Raw genomic sequence first — 21,358 nt, forward strand, 5'->3', positions numbered from 1 at the left:
TGTTGTGCTAGCCCAGACTTCTGAGGTTTGTTGTAATCAATATAATATCGATGTTCTTTAATTCTTTCTTCTACAGAATGGCCAGTTTGTCCAAAATAACGACCATCGCATTCACAAGTAATTTGGTAAACGCCAGCCAAAGACAGAGATGACAGTTTATCTTTTGTAGAAGGCTATAAGGAAGAAATTTTGTTGATAGGAATATAAGTGGGAATCAATTAGTACTTTTTTAAAATTCTACCTATAGGTTCTGAGATTCCTGGAATGTAGGGGATTGGAACTCTGCGAACTGTTGAAGAAACCTTAGATATTGGAACATAGGATTCAATTATCTGTTGGATTTCATTAGGGTGGTAATTATTAGATTCCATTAACTTTTTAATGATGGAAAGTTCTTGTAAGATTTCTGGAGAAGAGCAAACTTTATGTGCCCTATTAATTAGAGATTTAAGAATGCCAAATTTTTGAGATGTGTGGTGAGCAGACTTTTTATAAATCTATCTGCCAGTAAATGTGGGCTTTTGAAAGATGCTTGTAGATAATGTACCAGAAGAAGTTCGTGTAAGCAGGATGTCCAAAAATGATAAAGTACCAGATTTTCCTTTTCCATGGTGAATTGGATACGAGGATGAAGGCTATTTATCTGTTGTAGAAAGGTGGAAAGCTCATCTTCAGTATGTGACCAAATGGCAATACATCAACCCTATAACAATACCAAAGAGATGATATTGTTATGAGGGTGAATGGATGAAAACATAGTCTCTTCAAATTGTTTCAAAAAATAGTTAGTCAAAGGTGGAGACAAAGGACTACCCATGGCAATACCTTCAACTTGTTTGTAGAACTTGATTTTCCAGCTAAAATAACCTGAATGGATAACAAATTCGAAAATCTTTGTGATATCTGTAGGGTAATCTTCATATAATAATTTGACTGTGAAGATTACCCTCCAGATATCGCAAAGATTTTCGAATTTGTTATCCATTCAGTTTATTTTAGTTGGAAAAACAAGTTCTACAAACAAGTTGAAGGTACTGCCACGAGTAGCCCTTTGTCTCCATCTTTGGCTAATTATTTTATTATTATGGTGAAGGTAAGCCAAAATTTAAATCTAATAAAAAAAAAAAAAGCACCAGAGAAAGAAAACCATCGAAACCATAGCTTTGAATGATTTTGATGCAGACTTTATAAGAAGAACTATTCACAAATTTTACGTGGTCGAGAAAAGAGTGCCAGCTGTTCCGAAATTGATTCCTGTGCTTAAAGAAAAAATTAATTTTCTTTGGAAAAGAGAAACTTTAAGGAAAATACTTAATGAAATCAGATTTTGTTTTAAAAAGTCCCAGAATAAAAGGAAACTTATCATGGAGCGAAGTGACATTGTTTTATCTAAAACGCATTATTTGGGAGCAATAAGACGTTTCAGGGAGGGGAAAAGACCGATCGTGTATAGATGAAACTTGGATTGATAGTAATTTAACTTACGGAAAATGTTGGCAGTCTAAACAAGAATGTGGAATGCTACAAACCGGAAATGCCTCGCGCCACATAATAATTTTGTGTGCAGGTGGAGGAATGGGTTTTTTACCAAATTCAAACTAACTAACTATACAAAGCCAATTCAACTACTGTAGATTACTATGGGCAAATGAATTCTACGATCTTTGAAAAGTGGGCAGAAGAAAAACTGATTCCAAACCTTCCTAAAAATGCTGTTGTTTTAATTGATAATGCTTCATATCACTCTATTCGATTAAACAAAGTTCCAACTCGGTCTAATAAGAAGCAAGTTCTTATGGATTGGCTCTCTGCAAATAACATTTCTCATTCCCCAGATATGCGAAAAATTGAATTGCTTAATTTGGTCAAAAGAAACTCGCCCATAACTCAACTATTTAAATTTGACACGATGCTCAATGAGCATGGATTTCTAGCTTTGAGGCTACCACCATATCATTGCGATATTAATGCTATTGAGTATGTTTGGGCAGAAGTGAAAAGTTACATTCGGCATCGCAACGTAACTGGGGATATTGACATGTTGAAACTTTTTAAGCTTTCAGAACAGGCGATTGAAAGTATTACAGTTCAAAACTGGGAAAAATATTGCTCTCATGTCACCACATTGGAAAATATGTATTGGAACAGAGACGAAATTATTGAAGAATTATGCGAACCTTTGGTGATCAGTTTAAGTGATGGCGATTCGGACTCCGATTCAGATGACTCCGAAGATTAAAAGGATTTGATAATGGGTATTTTTTTCCAACTTTTTTTTTGCATGGGTTTGTTAAAAGAATCACAACAAGTCATAAATAATTAATCGGTTTAGGACATTAAAGTGTCTCAGTTCTCTCAACTGTAAGTTTAGAATATATAAGTTCATTTGAAAAAATTTCTGTTTTTCTGTATAATTATTTTTATTTTATAGAAAACTTTCTTAAAAATAAACTTAGTTCAATTTTTGTTTTATGCTATACCTTTTTTAATTTTGTTAATACTCTACGTACATTTTTCCAACTGTAATACAAGCAAAATAGTTACACTTTAAAAACAGCAATGTTCGTAAAAGAAAAGCTAAATTTTCCGACCTGTAATAATAAGCAAACTCATCCCAGAAGACAATTGATTACTCTATTATCGGAATGGATTCTCTTTTTTCTGACATGCACAGAAGTGTCGAGGGATTTCTTATCGGTGGGTAAACTATATTAGTTTTAGTACGAAATATCTACCTTATTTATTAATTAAAGTTATTAAACTGTGGACTTACGTGTTGTTTTTAATAATTATACTATGCCACAGGTTCCTCTAAAAATAACAAAAGACAACTGCTTTTGTGAAATTTTATGTTAGTGTTGACTGTGATATGTCAGCACCTAATTGATGTTATTCAGAAGTGGAGAAAATGTACTTTTTGAAATCTTATCAGCAAACTCATGATTTTTCTTCCATTACATTTCACAGTAGGTTATGTTATATATTAGCGATGAACCCTTTCACTACATTATTTATATTTAATACTTGAACACCATTTAGTAAGTGAAATGTGTGAATTTCAACCCAAATGTTATTGTTGAAGGGAAAGTCAGAAATAGAAAAATATCGATTCGGTCAAAACATATTTATCTGGCAGATATTTACATATGGAAAGACATTGAACTTCTGGTCAAATGATATAAAGCGATGTTGTCAACTCAAACTCCAAAACAGAAAAATCAACTATAAGAAGCATCTCATCTAGAAAATAAAAAAATAAAAAAACTGAGTTCACATGAATGTGTACAAAAAAAAGAAAGAAAACTAAACTTATTTTTTACAACACTACAGAAACTGAGAAGAGAAGAATTCTACACCCCATTTAATGAAACTGCTGAAAAGGACTTCAGCATCCTACTTTTATCAAGGCTGCTAAGAGCCTTTATAAGGACATTTCACCTGAAGATGAGTTAATCTGCCTCATGGATGGAAGGTTTTTCTTGCCAAAAAACAAGTGAACCAAATAGAAAAACAGTGATTTAAGGCCAGTTGCTTTGGCCTTAATTCAAACAATTCAACCAAATCCCATTTTCCTTTATTGCATGTTTTCTAACAGGTCCGCCAACCATTGGCATCCTTCAGAAGTTTGAATGTGACTTTGATTCCCACTTATTCCCACAACCTCTGCTCATCTAAATATAACAGATAAGCATGCTTCATAAAGCTTTTTAAGTTTTCATTTTCTATTTTTCTGATGCTTTATTCATCATTTGTATTTTATTTTCTGAGAAAACGTTCTAACCTTTTTTTTAACAAACTGCATCGATCACCTCCTCAAAATCCAGAAATGTACCCACTTGTATACTCTTCAGTATTCTTAGCTTTATCCTCCCCTTATTACCTGCAATTACTTGCCTATGAGGACCTTTGTGAGATAAGGGCATATGGCACTTCTTATCATTCAGGAATAACAGAAACAAGTAAATAAGCGAAACATGATTGAAAAATCTTCAGGAATGATGATTTTTTTCAAGTTTTTCAATATTTTTGCTCTGAATTCCTATATATTTTATTATATTTTTTGAGAAATCCTTTACATCAAAGGATTAATTAATTATTATTATTATTATTATCATCATCATCATCACTAATAGGTATATTATTATTAGTAGTAGTAGTTCAAAGAATGAAAACAGAAAGATTACCAAAACAAGCCTTAAAGTACAAGCCATTAGGAAAAAGAAAACCAGGACGTCCTCTTAAACGATTCAACGATGACTTCTAAGGCTGGAACAGGCCCATGCTAGGACTAAATCCTTGATATGAATGATGATGATGAGTAGTAGTTCGTGCATTATTATTACTAGTAGTAGTAATAATAATGAATAATGCTATTCCACCTCATTTTCAACTTAATGATTGCTGGGATAGCAGTGCTACTTTACTAGGGAATAATTATAGAACAATATGATTTCTTATTGTCCGATAATTGTTTCATGTCTGTATCTGTGTGTGTGTGTTCATGGGACTGATTTGCCTGTTTCTCAGAGGAAAATTTGCCTGTTTGTCATTCCCATATTAGGTGTGCTAACTTACCTTCAGTTGAAGAGGACTAATAAAAATTATGCGTGTCGTACATGGGATTCCAACCAATGTCTTTCTAACTGAAGGGCTTCATTTATGCCGACTGAACTATCGAGGTGTCATCATTATTATGATTATTACATACTGCGACATCAGTACAGCAATTATTATTATTAGATGAATTTTTCTCAGATTCGGTATTTGAGACTTTTACAAAAAAATTGTCGAACCGTTCCAGTTTTCAGTTCAGCTATATTCGAAACTACAAAGAAACAATGTGGTGAAATTATGTATTACAATAACTCTCTGACTTAGCCGAATTTGCAGACGTTGTTGGTATGAGAAGCTGTCTGCACGGTTCAGTTTTAGTTCCAAATGGATCACTTATCATAACATTTTTGTAAAGACGTTTTTGAAATGATATTAGCAATTCTGCTCTGGCTGGATGAAATGTAATGAAATTTTGCAGTTAAGATATATATTAAAGTTTTAATTTCAGTCTGACTAGTGTTATTGTGACAAAATTTGGTAGAATGAAATTTGTTCTCTACAGATATCTCACTATCTGCATAATGAAGCACTTGTACACTTGCATAAAATTTTTTAAAATGCAACAAAATAATTATTACATTTCAGCAATCAATTCTGTATGTTGTCTGTATCTTGAGTAACATTAGGTATTGTTACCGAAAACTTTTAAAGAATAGTTTGCACAAAAAATGACTTTTTGTGCAAACTATTGTTTTATATATATACTGTTAACATATATACTATGTTAACAGTATATATATAAATATATATAAACTATTAAAGTTTATATTAAACTAAAAATTTAATAGTTTTATATATAAACTATTAAAGAATTCATCGAAAAATTTTCAGTGAATTGCATTTTCAGTGAATTGCATTGTTTATTCAGCAAATTGCTTTTTCCGTGAATTGTCGTTTGATGAATTGCATTTGATAAACTTCTTTCTGGTTAACTGTTTTTTTAAGGAATTTTCATGGAACCATAAGAGCCTTTATTTTACAATTAGTCTGTGTATTTTGCCTTCCTTAGCCTATGCCTGCATGCATATGCTTAATATATTTCTTTGTGCCCGTGATGATGCCTTGATGACAAGGCAAAATATATTGGCTTATTAATCTAATTAACTAAATTTAGTTTGTTAATTATTAGCTTTAGACATCTATTTTTCCACTAAGCACCACCATGAACAGCTTGTCCATGTTCAATAATAAGAAAGGCTCACCCATGCACTGCATGGGTAAGCCTTTCTTACTTGTATCCACACACTGCTAGGTGGTGCGCAAGTAAAGTATCAATGGCAAGTAAACTTTCTGTGACTCGAATTTTTTATCATAGTCCTTTCAGGATACTTTGCCTAAGTCCAATTTACTACCTTGATTTATGTAAGCATGAATCCCACCCATGAAAAGTTGTAAACCTGTTGCATATGTACAGTATATGTGTATTGTAGTACCTTGCACATTAATCTTGTTATCCTGCTTTAGACAACACACCATACTTTTTCAAGCTGCTTTTAGTCCTCCATTAAAAACAGTGTGATAGGTCTCAGAGTGTGAGATGAAAGTAGTCTGCCATCTTAAGACTTTTGCAAACATCCCTCTCTACAGCATGATTCAATTCCATAGCCTTGCTATGTTAAAAAGCAGGTACACTGTCCACTTGATCACCAAGGCTGGCACATAGAATTTCATTTTTATAAATAAAAATAATGTGAAATATGTACAGGATGCGACAGATACGCTCTCCCACAGGAAGTTGATTTTGCCATCTGGTGAGTAGCTGAAGACTGGAAAAAATAGAATATTTTTTATTTAATTAAAAATAACTTCCTAAACAAACTCTTTTTAATAAGACAATACAGATGCAGAGCACTACTAGTAATTTCTGGAACTTCTGTTAACGTATTGGGGCATAGGGATACATCTTTTAAAAAGTTGAGGAATCTTGGGCAAGTGTATTATTTGCATAACCAGTAGGGCTTTGCATAATTTGTTGAGTCCTATATATTTTACTTACTATAACTGTACCAGCTTAATTTCAAAATTAGATGAAAAATAATGTGTATATAATATATATACCAAAAAATGGTTTGAATATTTTTTTCTTTTTTTTTTTTTTTCTATCATCATTATGATGAATGGTGTTAATAGAAAGAATGGATTTGCAAAATATGCCTTTTTATGATATTGTCTGCAGTCAATTTTATTACTTGTTTTGTTCTGTTTTACTTGGTTAGTTCACTTAAAATAAATGAAAGAGAAATCATAAATGTAATATTCCTTCATCATCAAATTGCTGACATGAGAGTACATGTCAAATTACTGACATGTACTCTCAGGGGAGGTGTACTAGGATATTAGGATAGCACCACATGAAAAGTTACATCATCATTACTTCCTATTGTTACACCTGATATCTTAGGAATATAGTATTCTCAGCTATCATGGTGGTGTAACATGAAGAATAAATATCATAAATTAAAACCCCTGCATAAAAAAATGAATTATTTAATGGAAAATTTCTTGCATCCAGTAATATGTATAAAACATAAGGGTTGTTGTTAAAGTAGCTGATAAAGGAAGGAATGTATTAATATTGTAATATGACTTAAAATAAGGAATTCTAACTAAATAAGTAACTAACAAAGGAAAGTATAGATTAATATTGTAATACGATTAAAAATGAGAGAGTTAAGTAAATAAGTAGAAATGGGTGAGTCATAAAATACGTTATGTGAGAGATTAAGTTATTAAGTAGAATTCATAGAAAAGGTTTGAAAGGGGATTAAGTCAGGCTAGCACAAGAAAAGCAAAGCTATCGCTTAGGGCCATTCCCCGGATTGAAACATTGAGAACGGGCTTGCCGATCAAATGACGTTTGGCGAGAAAACACCACTCTAATTGGTCGATGATTAAAAAACAAGTAGAAGGAGGAGAAAGGAAGTAAGAAAAGGTGCCGTTAGGGGAGCAGCTATAAAAGGGTTGGTAACCCCCTGGAGGAGACTCTTTTTGGATAGTTGCTTTTGGCCTTGGAGATTGGTTTTGGTTCCGGTGGAGTTCACGGGGTTTTCCTGAGTGGTGACAGGGGTGATATCTCCTCGTCACAACACGGAAACGAAAGTGAGCGGGATTTCGATTCCCGTTTTCCCGAGTAGGAAGCAAAAGAAAAATTGCCATAGAGTCCTAGAAAAGGAGGGATCTTCTTTGTTTCGACGCTAGTGATAACTACGCAAAGCAGAAAGCTGTAAAGAGATCGATGTCCTCGTTGCTGATAGTAGAGCAAATATATGTGAGTTAAAGTATTCCAGAGTTACGAGAAGTTATACCAGAGGTTCGTTTGGAAAAGAATAAAGGCCCATACGAAGAGCTCAAGAAAGGTACTGTAAATCATAACCTATGTTAGCTAGAAATTTGTCTGTGAAAAGTATCGTGATTCCAATACAGAACTGTTGAAGTTATACTAGGACATTAGTATATGATAGAATGTGTTATGTGTAGATCGACTAGTGTTAAAGATTTGTGAATGATTAAGAGTCCTAAGGTATTTTTGCATTTCTATTATATTGCACAAGATAATTAAATGACATAATTGTGTATTAGTGCATATAACGGAATAGTGTGAATTAAGTAATTACATATCCTAAGAATTGAATGCCTAATGTAATGTATAAAATAATTGAAATGTCACAAGTATGTGTTAGCAGTGAATGATTTGTTAATCTACTTCAGTATGAATAATCAGATAGTGTGAATTGATCTAATTTGTTCACATCAGGTGAATTTATGAATTAATGTGTATGGTGGCATAATCACAAATAGCCATATTGCTTGTAATGATTTAATGTTAGTCTATAAGTATTTTAGTTTAGTATTTGAATTGTACCATGTTTAGAAACTTAATAAACCTTTTGTTCAATGATAAAAGAGTTGTCTGGTGTTGCTAATCCAATGCACCGCTTAAAATCATCGTACCTAATCACGTGGGAAATTTAATGTTGAGGAAAGAGATTAAGAGTCACGACTGCAATAATATTTAAATACTAAGAGATATATTCGAGATCGACTTTCTCCCTATTTATGACAACATAAATGGTGCAGTTGATAACCACTTGAAAATATTGTACTTAGTCACGCGGAAAATTTAAGTTGAGAATCAAGTTAAGTGTCATGACTGCAATAGTTACACTTTCAGATATATTTGAGTTCCTTCTCCTTGTTTATGTATGTAATATTCTAAACTAAATATCCCAAAAGGCGCAGTATAAATACAAATATTAGGGGTACTACAGGGAGCAATAACTTACATATTGGTATAAGTTTTGGTAAAATCTCGGGCATAGAAGTTAGAAGAATATAGATAAATGGAATTTGTAAGATTAGAGTAGAAATCGTAAATTGGGACATAACACTATCAATAGTTTTTCTCCAAATTAATCTGTTATCTGTCAAGACTCCAATATTATAAGATAAAATAGACCTTCATTTAACATCACTAATTCTTTCTGGGAAAAGTAATGTTAAACAAATTACATGTTCAATGAGGTTTTATGTAATCCATTTCAGAGATCCAGAGAATTCCGCCAAAGCTATTAATTTGTAAATGTTTTTAAGTTCATAACTAATGTTTTTTTATGCATGTTAATTAACATCTATTACACATACAAATTGAATAATAAACAAATAATAATAATAAAAGAGCTTTATCTATCTTGGTCTTGTATATGCTAAGCTTTGAGATGAGGAGGAAAAGGATTAGTGTTGGGAAGAAGAATCTCCTGCAAAAGTGTAAAGTGTCAGGGAGTTCTTTGTACAGTATCTCTCCTTCTAAACAGCATATCTTTTGGAGTGATGGTGCTTTCTTTTGGAAAGAACATCCTACACGGTTTCTTTTAAAGAAACCGTGTAGGATGTTCTGTTTTTCCTCTCATTCACTAACTTTTTAAAATAGGCCACGGTGCTGTCTTTGAATGAGCAGATGTTTAACTCTATCCCTTCTGTATTAGGATGAAAAGATGAATCCTTTAACTCCCTCCCAACATTCCACGAAATGTTTTATCTGTGCAGTAGAGACATTCTCTCTTCCTCTGGCTCCTCCTCACCACCATAAGATTCAGATTCCTTTGCCATCTCTTGGAGGTTTGTTGCATTCAACTCCTTCTCATGCTCTCGAAGTTCCTGCACATCATCAGCATCGACTCCCAGTCCTGCCTGCCCACATTGGAGAATTTCAGATTCATGGTTGCTTTGTTCCTTGAAATCATGGATCACAGAGGGCCACAGTTTCTTCCATGCAGAGTTCATAGTGGTTGTGGTTGCTCAAAACAGTTCTAAAGGTAAAGGATGTTGTATTCCTTCCAATATTCACGAGGGTAGGGGTATTTGGAGCTTATGTGTGCTTGTGGCATTTGGCAAACATCAGCTTAGTGTAGATCTTGAAGTTGGTAATGACCTGCTCATCCATTGGCCAGAGAAGAAGAGTGGTGTTAGGTGGGAGGAATTTAATGTTGACAAAAGGAAGCTTCACACTGATGTGGGCTGTTCAGGGGCATTGTCCAATTCCAGGAATATGCTGAGAAAGAGTTTTTCGAATTTGAGGTAGTTCTGCACAGTTGGACAGCAAACTTCTGCCATCCAATCATTGAAGAGTTGTCTGGTAACCATTTTCTCTCGTACTCTTCCATTAAACTCCAAGAAAAGTCTTTGCAGTGCTCTTCTGCTTGAAAATCCTTGGATTGTCTGATTGAAAAACATGGCGTAATTTTAAGGTCTGCAGAGGCACTCCTACAACAGAGCAGAGTGAATCAGTACTTCATGGGCTTGTGGCCTGGTAGTGTCAACTCCTCTTTCATAATATAAGTCCTTCTTGGCAACTTCTTCCAGGAGATACCTGTTTTTTCATCTGCAATAAAAACCTACTGTGGATGATAACTTTCCCTCTACAAGTTCTGCAAACTGAGTTTTAAACTCTTCTGCTGCCTCTTTGGTTAGCACTGGCAGTCTCCCCATGCCTCACAACACTTTCAATACCCAATCTATTTTTGAACCTTTTCAAACCAGCCATGAGAGACAGCAAACTCAGTGAATCAAGCATTTGATGGAGAAGGTGATTCACTAATTAGTTCATTGAAATTAGTCTTTGCCTTTTCACAAATAAAGACCTGAGAAACAGAATCATTTCTCATTTTGTTTCTCTCTCTCTCTCTTTACGAAGTCTAGTTGAGGACTCTGTCACTTTCATTTTTTACAGCAATTCTTTGTTCTTAATTATTGTATTTGTAGTGGTCCTAGACATGCTATATTTTTCATAAATTAACTTAACACTAAGCTGCACCCTTGATTATGATATTTTATTATTTCTTTACTTGCAGAACCAGCTTCAGAAGATTAATATATTTTAAGAGCTATGGGTCTTGCTTAATAATAGCGTAAAATTAAATTAACTTACAGTACAGTACATACAGTAGTTCAGTAAACACAAGTCATGCAATACTACTCCCATCATCCAAAAAATATAAATATGAAGTGTCAGAAGTCACTTTACGAGGGTGGTCTGAAAAGTTCTCAGCCTCGACCATAGATGGTAACACTATCGGCAAGAATTTTTTTTTCTAAGTTGGACATCTGTCATAAGCATCCATGTGAAATTGCAAGTCATTTTATCAAGTAATCTGTTTTATACAGCTGTCTGAAGCAAAAGCGTTGTCTGTATCCCTTGATGAAATGGATAAAATTGAGTATTGTGCGATTATAAAATTCTTTGTAAAAGGTTTAACTGCAAAAGAAATTCATTCGAAGTTCATAAAGGTTTATGGGCACTCTTCTCCTTCATTTTTGACAATTAAGAAATGGGCTGCCGAGTTTAAACATGGCCGTACCAGCCTTGAAGATGATCTACTTGATGAAGTGCACGATATGGTATTGGATGACGGCGAGTCAAAGTGCGTGAAATTACTGAGACTATAAGCATTTCAAAAGAACGTGTAGGATATATTTTACATGAATTGCAAATGAAAAAGCTTTGCACAAAATGGGTGCCGCACTTGCTCACAGCAGATCAAAAATGCACTCGCATGAAAATCTCTGAAAAGTGCTTGGAGCATTTTAACAAGAATAAAATTGATTTTGTATGTCGATTTATTACTATGGATGAGACTTGGATTTACCATTACACACCAGAATCCAAACAGCAGTCAAAACAGTGGACCATATGTAGCCTAATCAAAGCCTTATACAATGGAATAAGAATCTCTCTTCTACAAATCAGTGTCTTCCGCATCATTCCCAAAAGCCTTTGTGTTGTATTCACAATTTTGGCTATGTGTCCCCAAAATTTCAGATCCTTATTCACTATCTCTTATTTCCTCCACCTCCGACAATATATCTTCACCAAGCATAAATTCTGCATTCCATTTTTGTTTTCCAAATTTTAAAAGCTTACATTTTGCAACATTGAACTCGCATCCCCATTCCCGTGCCCAGTCACTCAATTGATTCATCTTCTTGTAAGGCCACAACATCTTCTCTACTCTTCATTCGTTATTCCCCTAATCTTTCTCAGAACTGCAGCTAATATAGTTGCAGTTGATATTTTCAGTGTTTCTACCAATTTTCATTATCTTTTACACCTAAATTTCATGTCAGTTATATGTTCCATTAATTATTTTATTTTACTTACTGTGAATGATTGGAATGCCTTGCTTGAGAGTGTGGTGTCTGCAGAGAATTTGAGTGTGTTTAAAGCATGGTATGATGAGCTGTGTGTATGATAAAAGGACCTCGTAGATGAGTCTTTGACTGCATGGAGTCTTGGGTAATAATAATAAACAGATGGTATCAATGGCGGTATCAATATTAAAAAATGAAGATATTAGGAAAGAACTAGTCATTGTTAGCATTCAGGAATGTGTTAGTAGAGCTAATCTCAGATGGTCAGTCACTTAAACAGAGTTTAAGTACAGTCACTTAAACAGAATGGGAAAGGAAAGAATAGCAAAACAAGTGTTCTCTGACAGACTAGCAGGAAAAAGACCTAGAGGAAGACCAAGATGTAGACAGATTGATGCAATAAAATCTGAAAAATTTTGCTTGTAAGATATACTATACTATAAGATCTCCTTACTAACTGTTTTGTTTTTGACATGCCTCCACTCTTCTATCTATTCCTCTCAAACGTTCAAGCCTACATTCCATTAATATGACCTCATATGCACAATTTCATACACTAGTTACCATCTTGGTTCTGCTGACAGTAATCCAGCTGTGTTCATATGCAAGTCTTGTGAAATGGGAGAATAACTTATTTATTCTTGCATTCTAGTGTTCTATTTAACATTGCTGTATTCTAATGCAGTGACTGACATACAACACATATTTTATCAGTGCATTTAAAATTACTTTGTAATTGCAGTGCGATGGTTTGAATAATCACATTGTAATTACAAAGGTACATAATGCAGCATGAGTAAGAGAATGAAATATTTCAATAGCAGGTGACGTGTCCTTTAGATGCACTCAAAAATCACTGGTTTAGTTGTTTTTGGCAGGGTAGATTGAACAGTCCCAAATATGGGAGCTTCTGGCAGCCACTCTGGATTTAAAATTTATTTAAATCCAGAGTGTTCTGCATAGGGCTAGCATGTAGAGTATATCTTGCAGAATTCGCTGTATAGTCTTACACTTCTTTAGTGTCATCTTTTTAGCACGTTGATATTTCATCACCTTACTGCATGAAGTGCATAAAAGTAGACTATGTGGTCTGCTTTTTATTGATTTATAAATATAGAGTTCAGGTGTTCTCTTAACTTTAGATCTGCAAAATTGTCCATAATAGGCAAGTTTATATTGGTAGGAAGTCCTCTAAATGTTTTTTTAATAAAGTATTTGATTTTCTTACCTGTCATGTTGCAATAAGCCATGGAACCTTCAGATTAGTATCTTTCACATATTTGTATTTTTAAAAGTTTCAAACAGCACATTGCCATATAAGGATATCTGCTTTAGCTGTTTAATTAATATAACTAATTATTTGGTTAAATTAAGCTTTCTTTGTTTAGGGAACTTCGCCTTTTGGAGTCATTGGATGGAATATGTGATAAATTACTTGATTATAATATTCATAAAGAAAGGAAAGACAGTACTCGCTTTGCTAAAGGGATGAGCACTACTTTTAAAGTGCTGCATGATTTGGTGTAAGTATATTAATGTGTAATCTTGTTTCTGAGATTCAAATCATTTACAGATTGATCCATCTTCATTGTATAGTTAAATATAATACATATATTCAGTGTTTTTCATACACAGTGGTGGGGGAAGAACATTTGAAACAAATAAGATATATACTGACAATATTCAGAGTTCAGCTGTTTATAAACACAGGGTTTAAACTCTGATGTTTATTGCTGCAATTGTCATCATCAGATGTCTAATATGCTCTTGAAGGAAATCCATGATAATATATTATTATTTTATAGTAAGAGTATGCTATCATCTCCACAGATTACAAGGACTCAATAGGAAAGCCCATTTAGCAACTCATACTTAAATTATATCGCTTCTTGAACACATTTACTGTGGGCATATACACATCTAATGGTAGCCCACTTCATATACTCACCACAAGAAGGACCTGGACTTCACATGCTTGATAACACCTCTAGCCAGTTTCCAGATATGATCCCAAATTCTACTTCAACCATTCATAATCTGAAAAATTTTGCTTGTAAGATATACTATACTGTAAGATCGCCTTACTGTTTTGTTTTTGATATGCCTCCACTCTTCTATCTATTCCTCTCAAACGTTCAAGCCTACATTCCATTAATATGATCTCATATGCACAATTTCATAGACCAGTTACCATCTTGGTTCTGCTGACAGTAATCCAGCTGTGGTCATATGCAAGTCTTGTGAAATGGGAGAATAACTTATTTATTCTTGCATGCTATTGTTCTATTTAACATTGCTGTATTCTAATGCAGTGACTTAAACATCTTAGCAGTGTGACTTCTAGACTTTAACATGCACATAGTCCACAATAATCCCCAAGTTTCAAGTCTCTTTGACTACATCCAACAAATTCCTGTTAATATGATAGGCTACCTGTGATTATATAACCAATCTGTTCAAACTAGAGCAGGGATTCTATACAGTGACATTCTCTATCATTGCCCCCAACTTAGTAAAAACTGAATATAACACTCAAGACACTCTTCCTAATATCATTAATATACAGTTTACTCTCGCTATAACAAACTTGTAAGAACCACAGAAATAATTTGTTATAGTGAATTTCATTTAGAATAGTTGGTTGCAACAAATCTCATTCTTCCTGTGGAACTTTGGTTGGAATTTCATGATAATTTGTTATAGTGTAATAGTGTAAGTTTGTTATAATATTATTGCTGTAGTAAAAGTAGTGGCTTAAGAAGTGTGCACGTTAAACAGCAGTGCTTAAGCATGGAACCCTATTATATATATCCTTGGTCACCCTCTTCTTACTCCTCATAGACTGTCCACCACCTTACATCACTTCCTGATAACTGTTGGTCAGCCTTTCTTAAATTCATGTTGCAAATTTATTTTGCAAACTCATCCCTTTAAGTTTGTATAACAACCTCGAGTGTGGATGAAGGATACATACTATATAATTGTAATGTACATTATTACAAACTTTAGTCTTGTCATGATCCCAATATTGTTAGATCTTATATTTCAATGTGAATACAGCAGTGGGCCTGTATGTCTACTCGTGTACAATGAGAATGTGCAAGTGAACTGGCAGTGCCTCTGATGAAGTTGTTCAATCGAAGTCTCAGCTCTGGCAAGGTTCCAAGGAAGTGTAAAGAGGGTAATCACCATTACATAAAGGTGATTCCAAGACTGAAGTAGCAAATTACAGATCAGTTAGTATCTCTGGAGTGGTGGGTGAAGTATTGGAAAAGTTGATTAAAAGTAAAATTCAGGAATGGGTGGATAGGAATAAGATACCTTTTACAAAGCCATGCTGCACCATATAAAGTAAGTTCTGCCTCAGTAAATTATTCACATTTTATAACCTGTTGGTCAGTTCTTTCTTAAATCCATGTCATAAATTTATTTTGAAAACTCATCCCTTTAAGATTGTGTAGCAATGGTGACAGCAAAATTGGATAAAGGAAATGCCCAGCAAAGTAGTCCAGCACTATCATGGCTACATCATGATAGTGCTGGACTTTGCAAAGACATTTAGAATACCACATGGAAAACTGTTACATAAGTTGGAGCAAATCCGAATGGATATGAGGCTGGTGGCATAGATTGGGGGGGGGGGGGGGGCTGATAGACAGACATCACAGGGTAGTGCATGGTGGAGTGTAATCAAGACAAATAAGAGTGACTAGTGGAGTGCCCAGGGCCCTCTACTAGGACTACTACTCTTTATTGTATATTAATGATACAGCAGAAAATTTGACAGGAGACATTCAGTTATTTGCCAATGGTGCAAAACTAGGAAGGGCAATAGTTGATAAAGGTGATGTAGATAGCTTACAAGATAAATTAAATTAATTCCAATGTAAAGGCCAATAGTTGTCAATTCAGTATTTTAAAATGTAAGGTAATGCACTTCGGGATGAAAAGATTACACACTTCATATAATATTGATGGTTAGTTTACAGGAAATTGAGAAGGCTAGGGATCTAGAGGTGATGGTGAATAGAGATTTGAAATTCAGAGGATATATCGCAAGAGTTGGCAAAATAGCTCAGAAATTGGATGCCGAAGAGCACATTGACAAGTAGAGACAGGGAGGTTATGATTCGGCTTCGTGTTTACTGCTGTGCACCGATTTGGTGTTGGAGAAGATTCAGAGATGAGTGACCAAGCTGGTGACAGGTCTGTGGAATGTTCCCTATGAGGATAGATTAAGGATGTGTGGGTTACAGATTTTAGCTAACAGGCAGAGAGGAGGGGGATATGATAGAAACTTATAAGTTACTAAAGGGACACTATAAAGATTGACACAGAAGAAATTTTTCAATACATGGGGAATAAGAGGAAAGCAAAGGATTACATTTGAAACCTGTCTAAGGGTGTGTGGACTAGGTTCTTTTCTTGGAGAGTGGTGAATGAATGAAATGGATTGCCAGAGGCAGTTGTGGGTGCCCCAACAGTGAATAGGTTTAAGGAGATGTATTATTATTATTACGTCACACCTCCAGGGAGTCCAAAGACTCATCGAGGGAGGGCACCTACTCCAACTCTATCTCCACCAACTACTACTGTCATCATCTACACCAATGCCATCTACCACCCACCATCACCACTAGTATTTTGACAGACAATTACAAACATCCATGCCCATGGCAGGATTCAAACCCGCTGCCTTTAGTCTGGAGAGCAGATACACTAACCACTCAGTCAACCAGGCCAGCAAAGAAAGTGGTGAATGAGTGAAATAGATTGCCAGAGGCAGTTGTGGGTGCCCCAACAGTGAATAGGTTTAAGGAGATAGGTATTGTATATGATCGGTATTGTGCTAATGGATAGAGTGGGTCTCTCGTGACGAGTCTTTTGACTCTATAGTGTGTCCATATAAATAATAATAATATATTTCAGCATTCTGTTTCAATTCTAACTGCATCAGTCTATATTGTTCCCTTAGTCTCTAGTATTTTTCTTGAAATTTTGGAATGTAATACCAGTTTTGCTAACCTTCCTGCCTGCATTTTGTTTAAGTTTACATTACTGTCTGAAACAGTAATATATATGATGTTAGGGATTATGAGATGGTGGCCACTGTTTGGCATCCCCTTCCCTCCCAGAGATGCCTATTAAAATCATTAGTATCTTGACCAGCAATCACTGATAGTAAAGGTGGAGATGGCTGCCTTCCAGACTTAAAAAGTTACAGCTAAACAGCTTCACCTACTTCACTTGTAGAATAAAAGTCATTAGTGGATTTATTACTTATTTCTTCTAATTTTGATAAGTGAACACTGGTTAGCATAAGTAAATATATGTTGTCCAATGTTAGAGCTCAGAATAGTACAGAAGTCTGAAGCCTTTTGGTATACATATTGAGTGCGTCATGATTAACTGTGCCACAGCTTATTAGCTGAGATTAATGTCAGTTAAAACATGTGTATAAGCATAGACTAAATGCATAGTGGTTAACAAGGTTATCATTGATTAACTTAATAACAATTGATAAAGATTTTATTGATGAATTTACATCTGTTCACACTAATGCCATATTCTGCTTTCTGCTGCTATACATGTCATGGTGTTAAAATATTATGTTAATTAAATAAATGTCTGCACCATTGTTAAATAATGTTAATTATTTAAACTTAACTATGTCTTAACTTTACTTTATTCTGCTTCACTAAGTTAGGACTATAAATAAACCTCTCAAGGTTAATCTTACCGTGACCAATTTCTGTCCCCCTTGCTTATAACACAAACTTTGTGTTTGTGTTATAAGCAAGTCTAGTGTGTGTGCAGTTCCCCACTCTCACACAAAATCAAATTAAGAATTTTTTTGTTTCAAATGTGCCACCTAATTTCATTAATTATTGTTTGAAAGATAGGGTGAGGAAAACAGGAATTAATCACAAATTATATATACTAATTCTCTATATGCAAGTAGTGACTACTTGTATCTTATTATGCCCGCAGGTTCGCATTTTTTGGAGATAGTGCATTAGCCAAAAGAACAAATCAGGCTGTTACAAAACATTTATTCTAACACTAGACAAGAAGTATATTTACACTCAAGATATTTTGCAATTATCACACTTAACTCTTTTATAAGCAAGTAATGCAATTTTTATGACAAACTCACAATTCCTGTGTAAACTTGATAGACATATACTATGTACATACTTGCACACTGCACAAACAGATAAAAAAATTCTTCCCTTAATTACTGACTTAAATATAGCCTAGACACATACAAATTCACAATAGCACTGCTCCCTGCATTAAAATTAAGTGCACATTCATAGACTTATCAGACAAGCTAACAAATACAAAATTTTGGGACTTAGTTACCGCCTTTTATACAAACTAGTTCTTGCAGGCACATTTGCGAATTCGAAATACACTTTCTTACTTATTACAAAATCATAGCCTAATTATATATTGACCAAAATTAAAGAGTCCAAAATACAGCATACTTCTAGGACTTTAGCGTCTTCTTTTGGTAAACTTCCTGGCTGCTTGGACATCATAGGCAGTTGCTAGTAGATCTTTCCTCCGTCAGAATATTCAATATGGGATTAGCCAGCTTGCTTGTAACAGCTGAGGAAATCGGTCTGCTACTATCTGGAGACAGGTCCTATCATATTCGAGGGGGGAAAAGCCTTGGCGACGAACGGAAGGAAGAGGCCTGACAACAACTGGAAGAAAAAGCCCCGGCGACCAGCAAAAGCCTTCAGCCAAGGGCCACAATCTCCTTTTATGCAAAAATGTCACCCATTGTCTCTATTGATGACGTCATTTGTGCCCGATCGGTCAACAATGGTTGACCTCACCAACCTTTGGTTGGTGTTTCGTCATTGCTAATCTGGCTTAATCCCCACTTACAGCTTCACAGCTTATTACAGCTATACAATCAATGCATATGCACTATTAGTAATGTCTATTTAGCACGTTTTCTTCATTACACTTTCAATATTACTAAATACTAAAAAAAAAAAAATTGGAAAATCGGTTGCAAAAAATAAGCACTGCAAAATTTTTCAGCAAGAGATTTTACAAAATGGCTTTTGATAATTGAGCTTATCATCATACTTTCCCTTAATCATATCAATTCATATATATATATATATATATATATACAGGGTGTTCGGGATAAATTTGACATATTTATAATTAATTATATTTTTCCGTAAGTTACATGTATTAACACACACTTCTCTTCATTTAAAAGTTTGGACCCTTCTTCATTCATATACAAGATGTCAGAAAGGATAGATAGCTGGAACCCACCTGAATCATGGAAGAGAATAACTTGTATCATCATGATGATTCGTGCCCGCCATCAAAATAAGGATATTACGACTGCTGCCCAATGCTCCCTGAATACAGTAAAAACAATCAGGCATGAACTAGAGACTTGCAATGGTGACTACGAGGATGTAGCAAGAAGAAAGATCCCTAGCAGACGATCTGATTGCGTTCGTACAGCAGAATTCCTCGCAAATCTGCAGGAACAGGTGTTGAAGAACCCTGGCATTGGAATTCGGGCTTTGTTCGTGGAGTTGCTAACTGTAGTCAAGCCCTGGATAACAAGGGTAGCCAATGGTAGGCCGTATGTATGGCAGCAGGATTCGGCCCCTTGCCACACCTCTGGGAAAAGTCAAAAATGGTTGTCTGAAAATTTCTACGACTTCACCAGTCCAAATGTTTGGCCTCCAAACTCCCCAGACCTTAACCCCATGGATTATTTTGTATGGGGCGCAGTTGTAAAAGACACCAATCGCACTTCCAGTAATACAAAAGCCCAGTTAATGGATAAAATTAAAACAGTTTTTGCGGCCCTTCCCAGGGAGACTGTAGCATCAGCTTGTTCGAGGTTCCGAAGCAGAATTGAAGCTGTGATCGATGCTAATGGTGGTTATTTTGAGTAAATCTTGTTGATAGTATTGTAATTAACTCTGCCTGTAATGTTTTTTTGTCAATTCATTAAATTTAATAGATACAAAGAAGATTTTCTTTTTCCTTACGAAACTGTCAAATTTATCCCGAACACCCTGTATATATATAGAAAGATAATGATCTATGAGGTTGAATTAAGTGAATGGGAATGAGATTGCTTGTCTCTGCTAATGTCTTTCAACATAATATACTGATTGTAAAATAGACTTTGTCTGCTTGTGTAGCATTGCATTTTTGGGACCTAGCATTTAGTTCGATTAACATGTATCATGCCTTAGCGATAATAAACATTCCTGTTTTATTTACCCAAAATATGTGTCTGATATTTCAAGTCAATGCACCTCTTGCTAAAAAAATAGAACCTGAATAAGTTGAAGCACGGGAGTTTAAGATAAGAATGGGCTACGATTGCAATCTAGTCTGAAATAAGTATAGTAGGGATTTATTTAATTTGTTAGATTTTGAAAACGTGATAGTCTGTAAGTCAAATCTCTGACAAGAATTTTTCTCTTGCATAGGAATTAAGATGGTGCAGCGAAACAAATAAATTTTCTTAACTCCGAAAAGGGTTTGACCTCGGATTTTCAATCAGGGAGAATTTGGCTCTAACTTGAAGCATTCTCTTTGTTTGAATTTTGCACGTTTCAAAATTTTGAAGGATAGGCCATAGAGGGTTATAGAAAAGGTGCAGCAGATAAGAATCTAATTCGAGTAGTAACAAGACAAGATTTTGATAGGTAAGAATAATTAAGGAATAGAATAGAGTTGATCAATAAGTAACAACATATAGATAGAAAAACAACGACATTACACTGTTCTCTCGCAAATGCCAATATTTGATTGTAGCACAATGACAGTCTGAAAGGTTATAACTCGGTTGTTGTTGAGATGTAGGTGGTGAGAATGATTTCTTTTGATTCTATTATCTTTCTTTCTAATTCATTGTGGCAACAGAAAATGTTATTAGACTTGTCACATAGGACTGTATGGCTAAGGTTTTCTTCATTAGATTCTGCCGAGAATAGAACATGACTAGACAAAGCACTGGCTCGCGTTCTCCTGTAACTGACATCTCTCTTGTGTTCTTCAATGCGTAACTTGATCAATTTCTCTGTTTGGCCAAAGT

The 21,358-nt window shown here is 34.7% G+C and overlaps 1 protein-coding gene across 2 annotated transcripts in view; it reads left to right on the forward strand.

Annotated features, from left to right (window-relative positions):
- Nucleotides 1-21,358, forward strand: part of CNPYb (FGF signaling regulator protein canopy b) — a 285,994-nt gene that overhangs the window by 142,346 nt on the left and 122,290 nt on the right. For both annotated transcript variants that reach the window (XM_090397390.1, XM_090397389.1), the window contains exon 3: nt 13,647-13,781. In XM_090397390.1, the coding sequence (XP_090253516.1) occupies nt 13,647-13,781 (135 nt within the window). The remainder of the gene's footprint in view (nt 1-13,646; nt 13,782-21,358) is intronic.

This window comes from Typopeltis vanoorti, chromosome 9, assembly GCF_054136105.1.
Source record: "Typopeltis vanoorti isolate ZY-2024b chromosome 9, IOZ_Tvanoo_1.0, whole genome shotgun sequence".
In the NCBI taxonomy this organism is placed as follows: domain Eukaryota; kingdom Metazoa; phylum Arthropoda; class Arachnida; order Uropygi; family Thelyphonidae; genus Typopeltis; species Typopeltis vanoorti.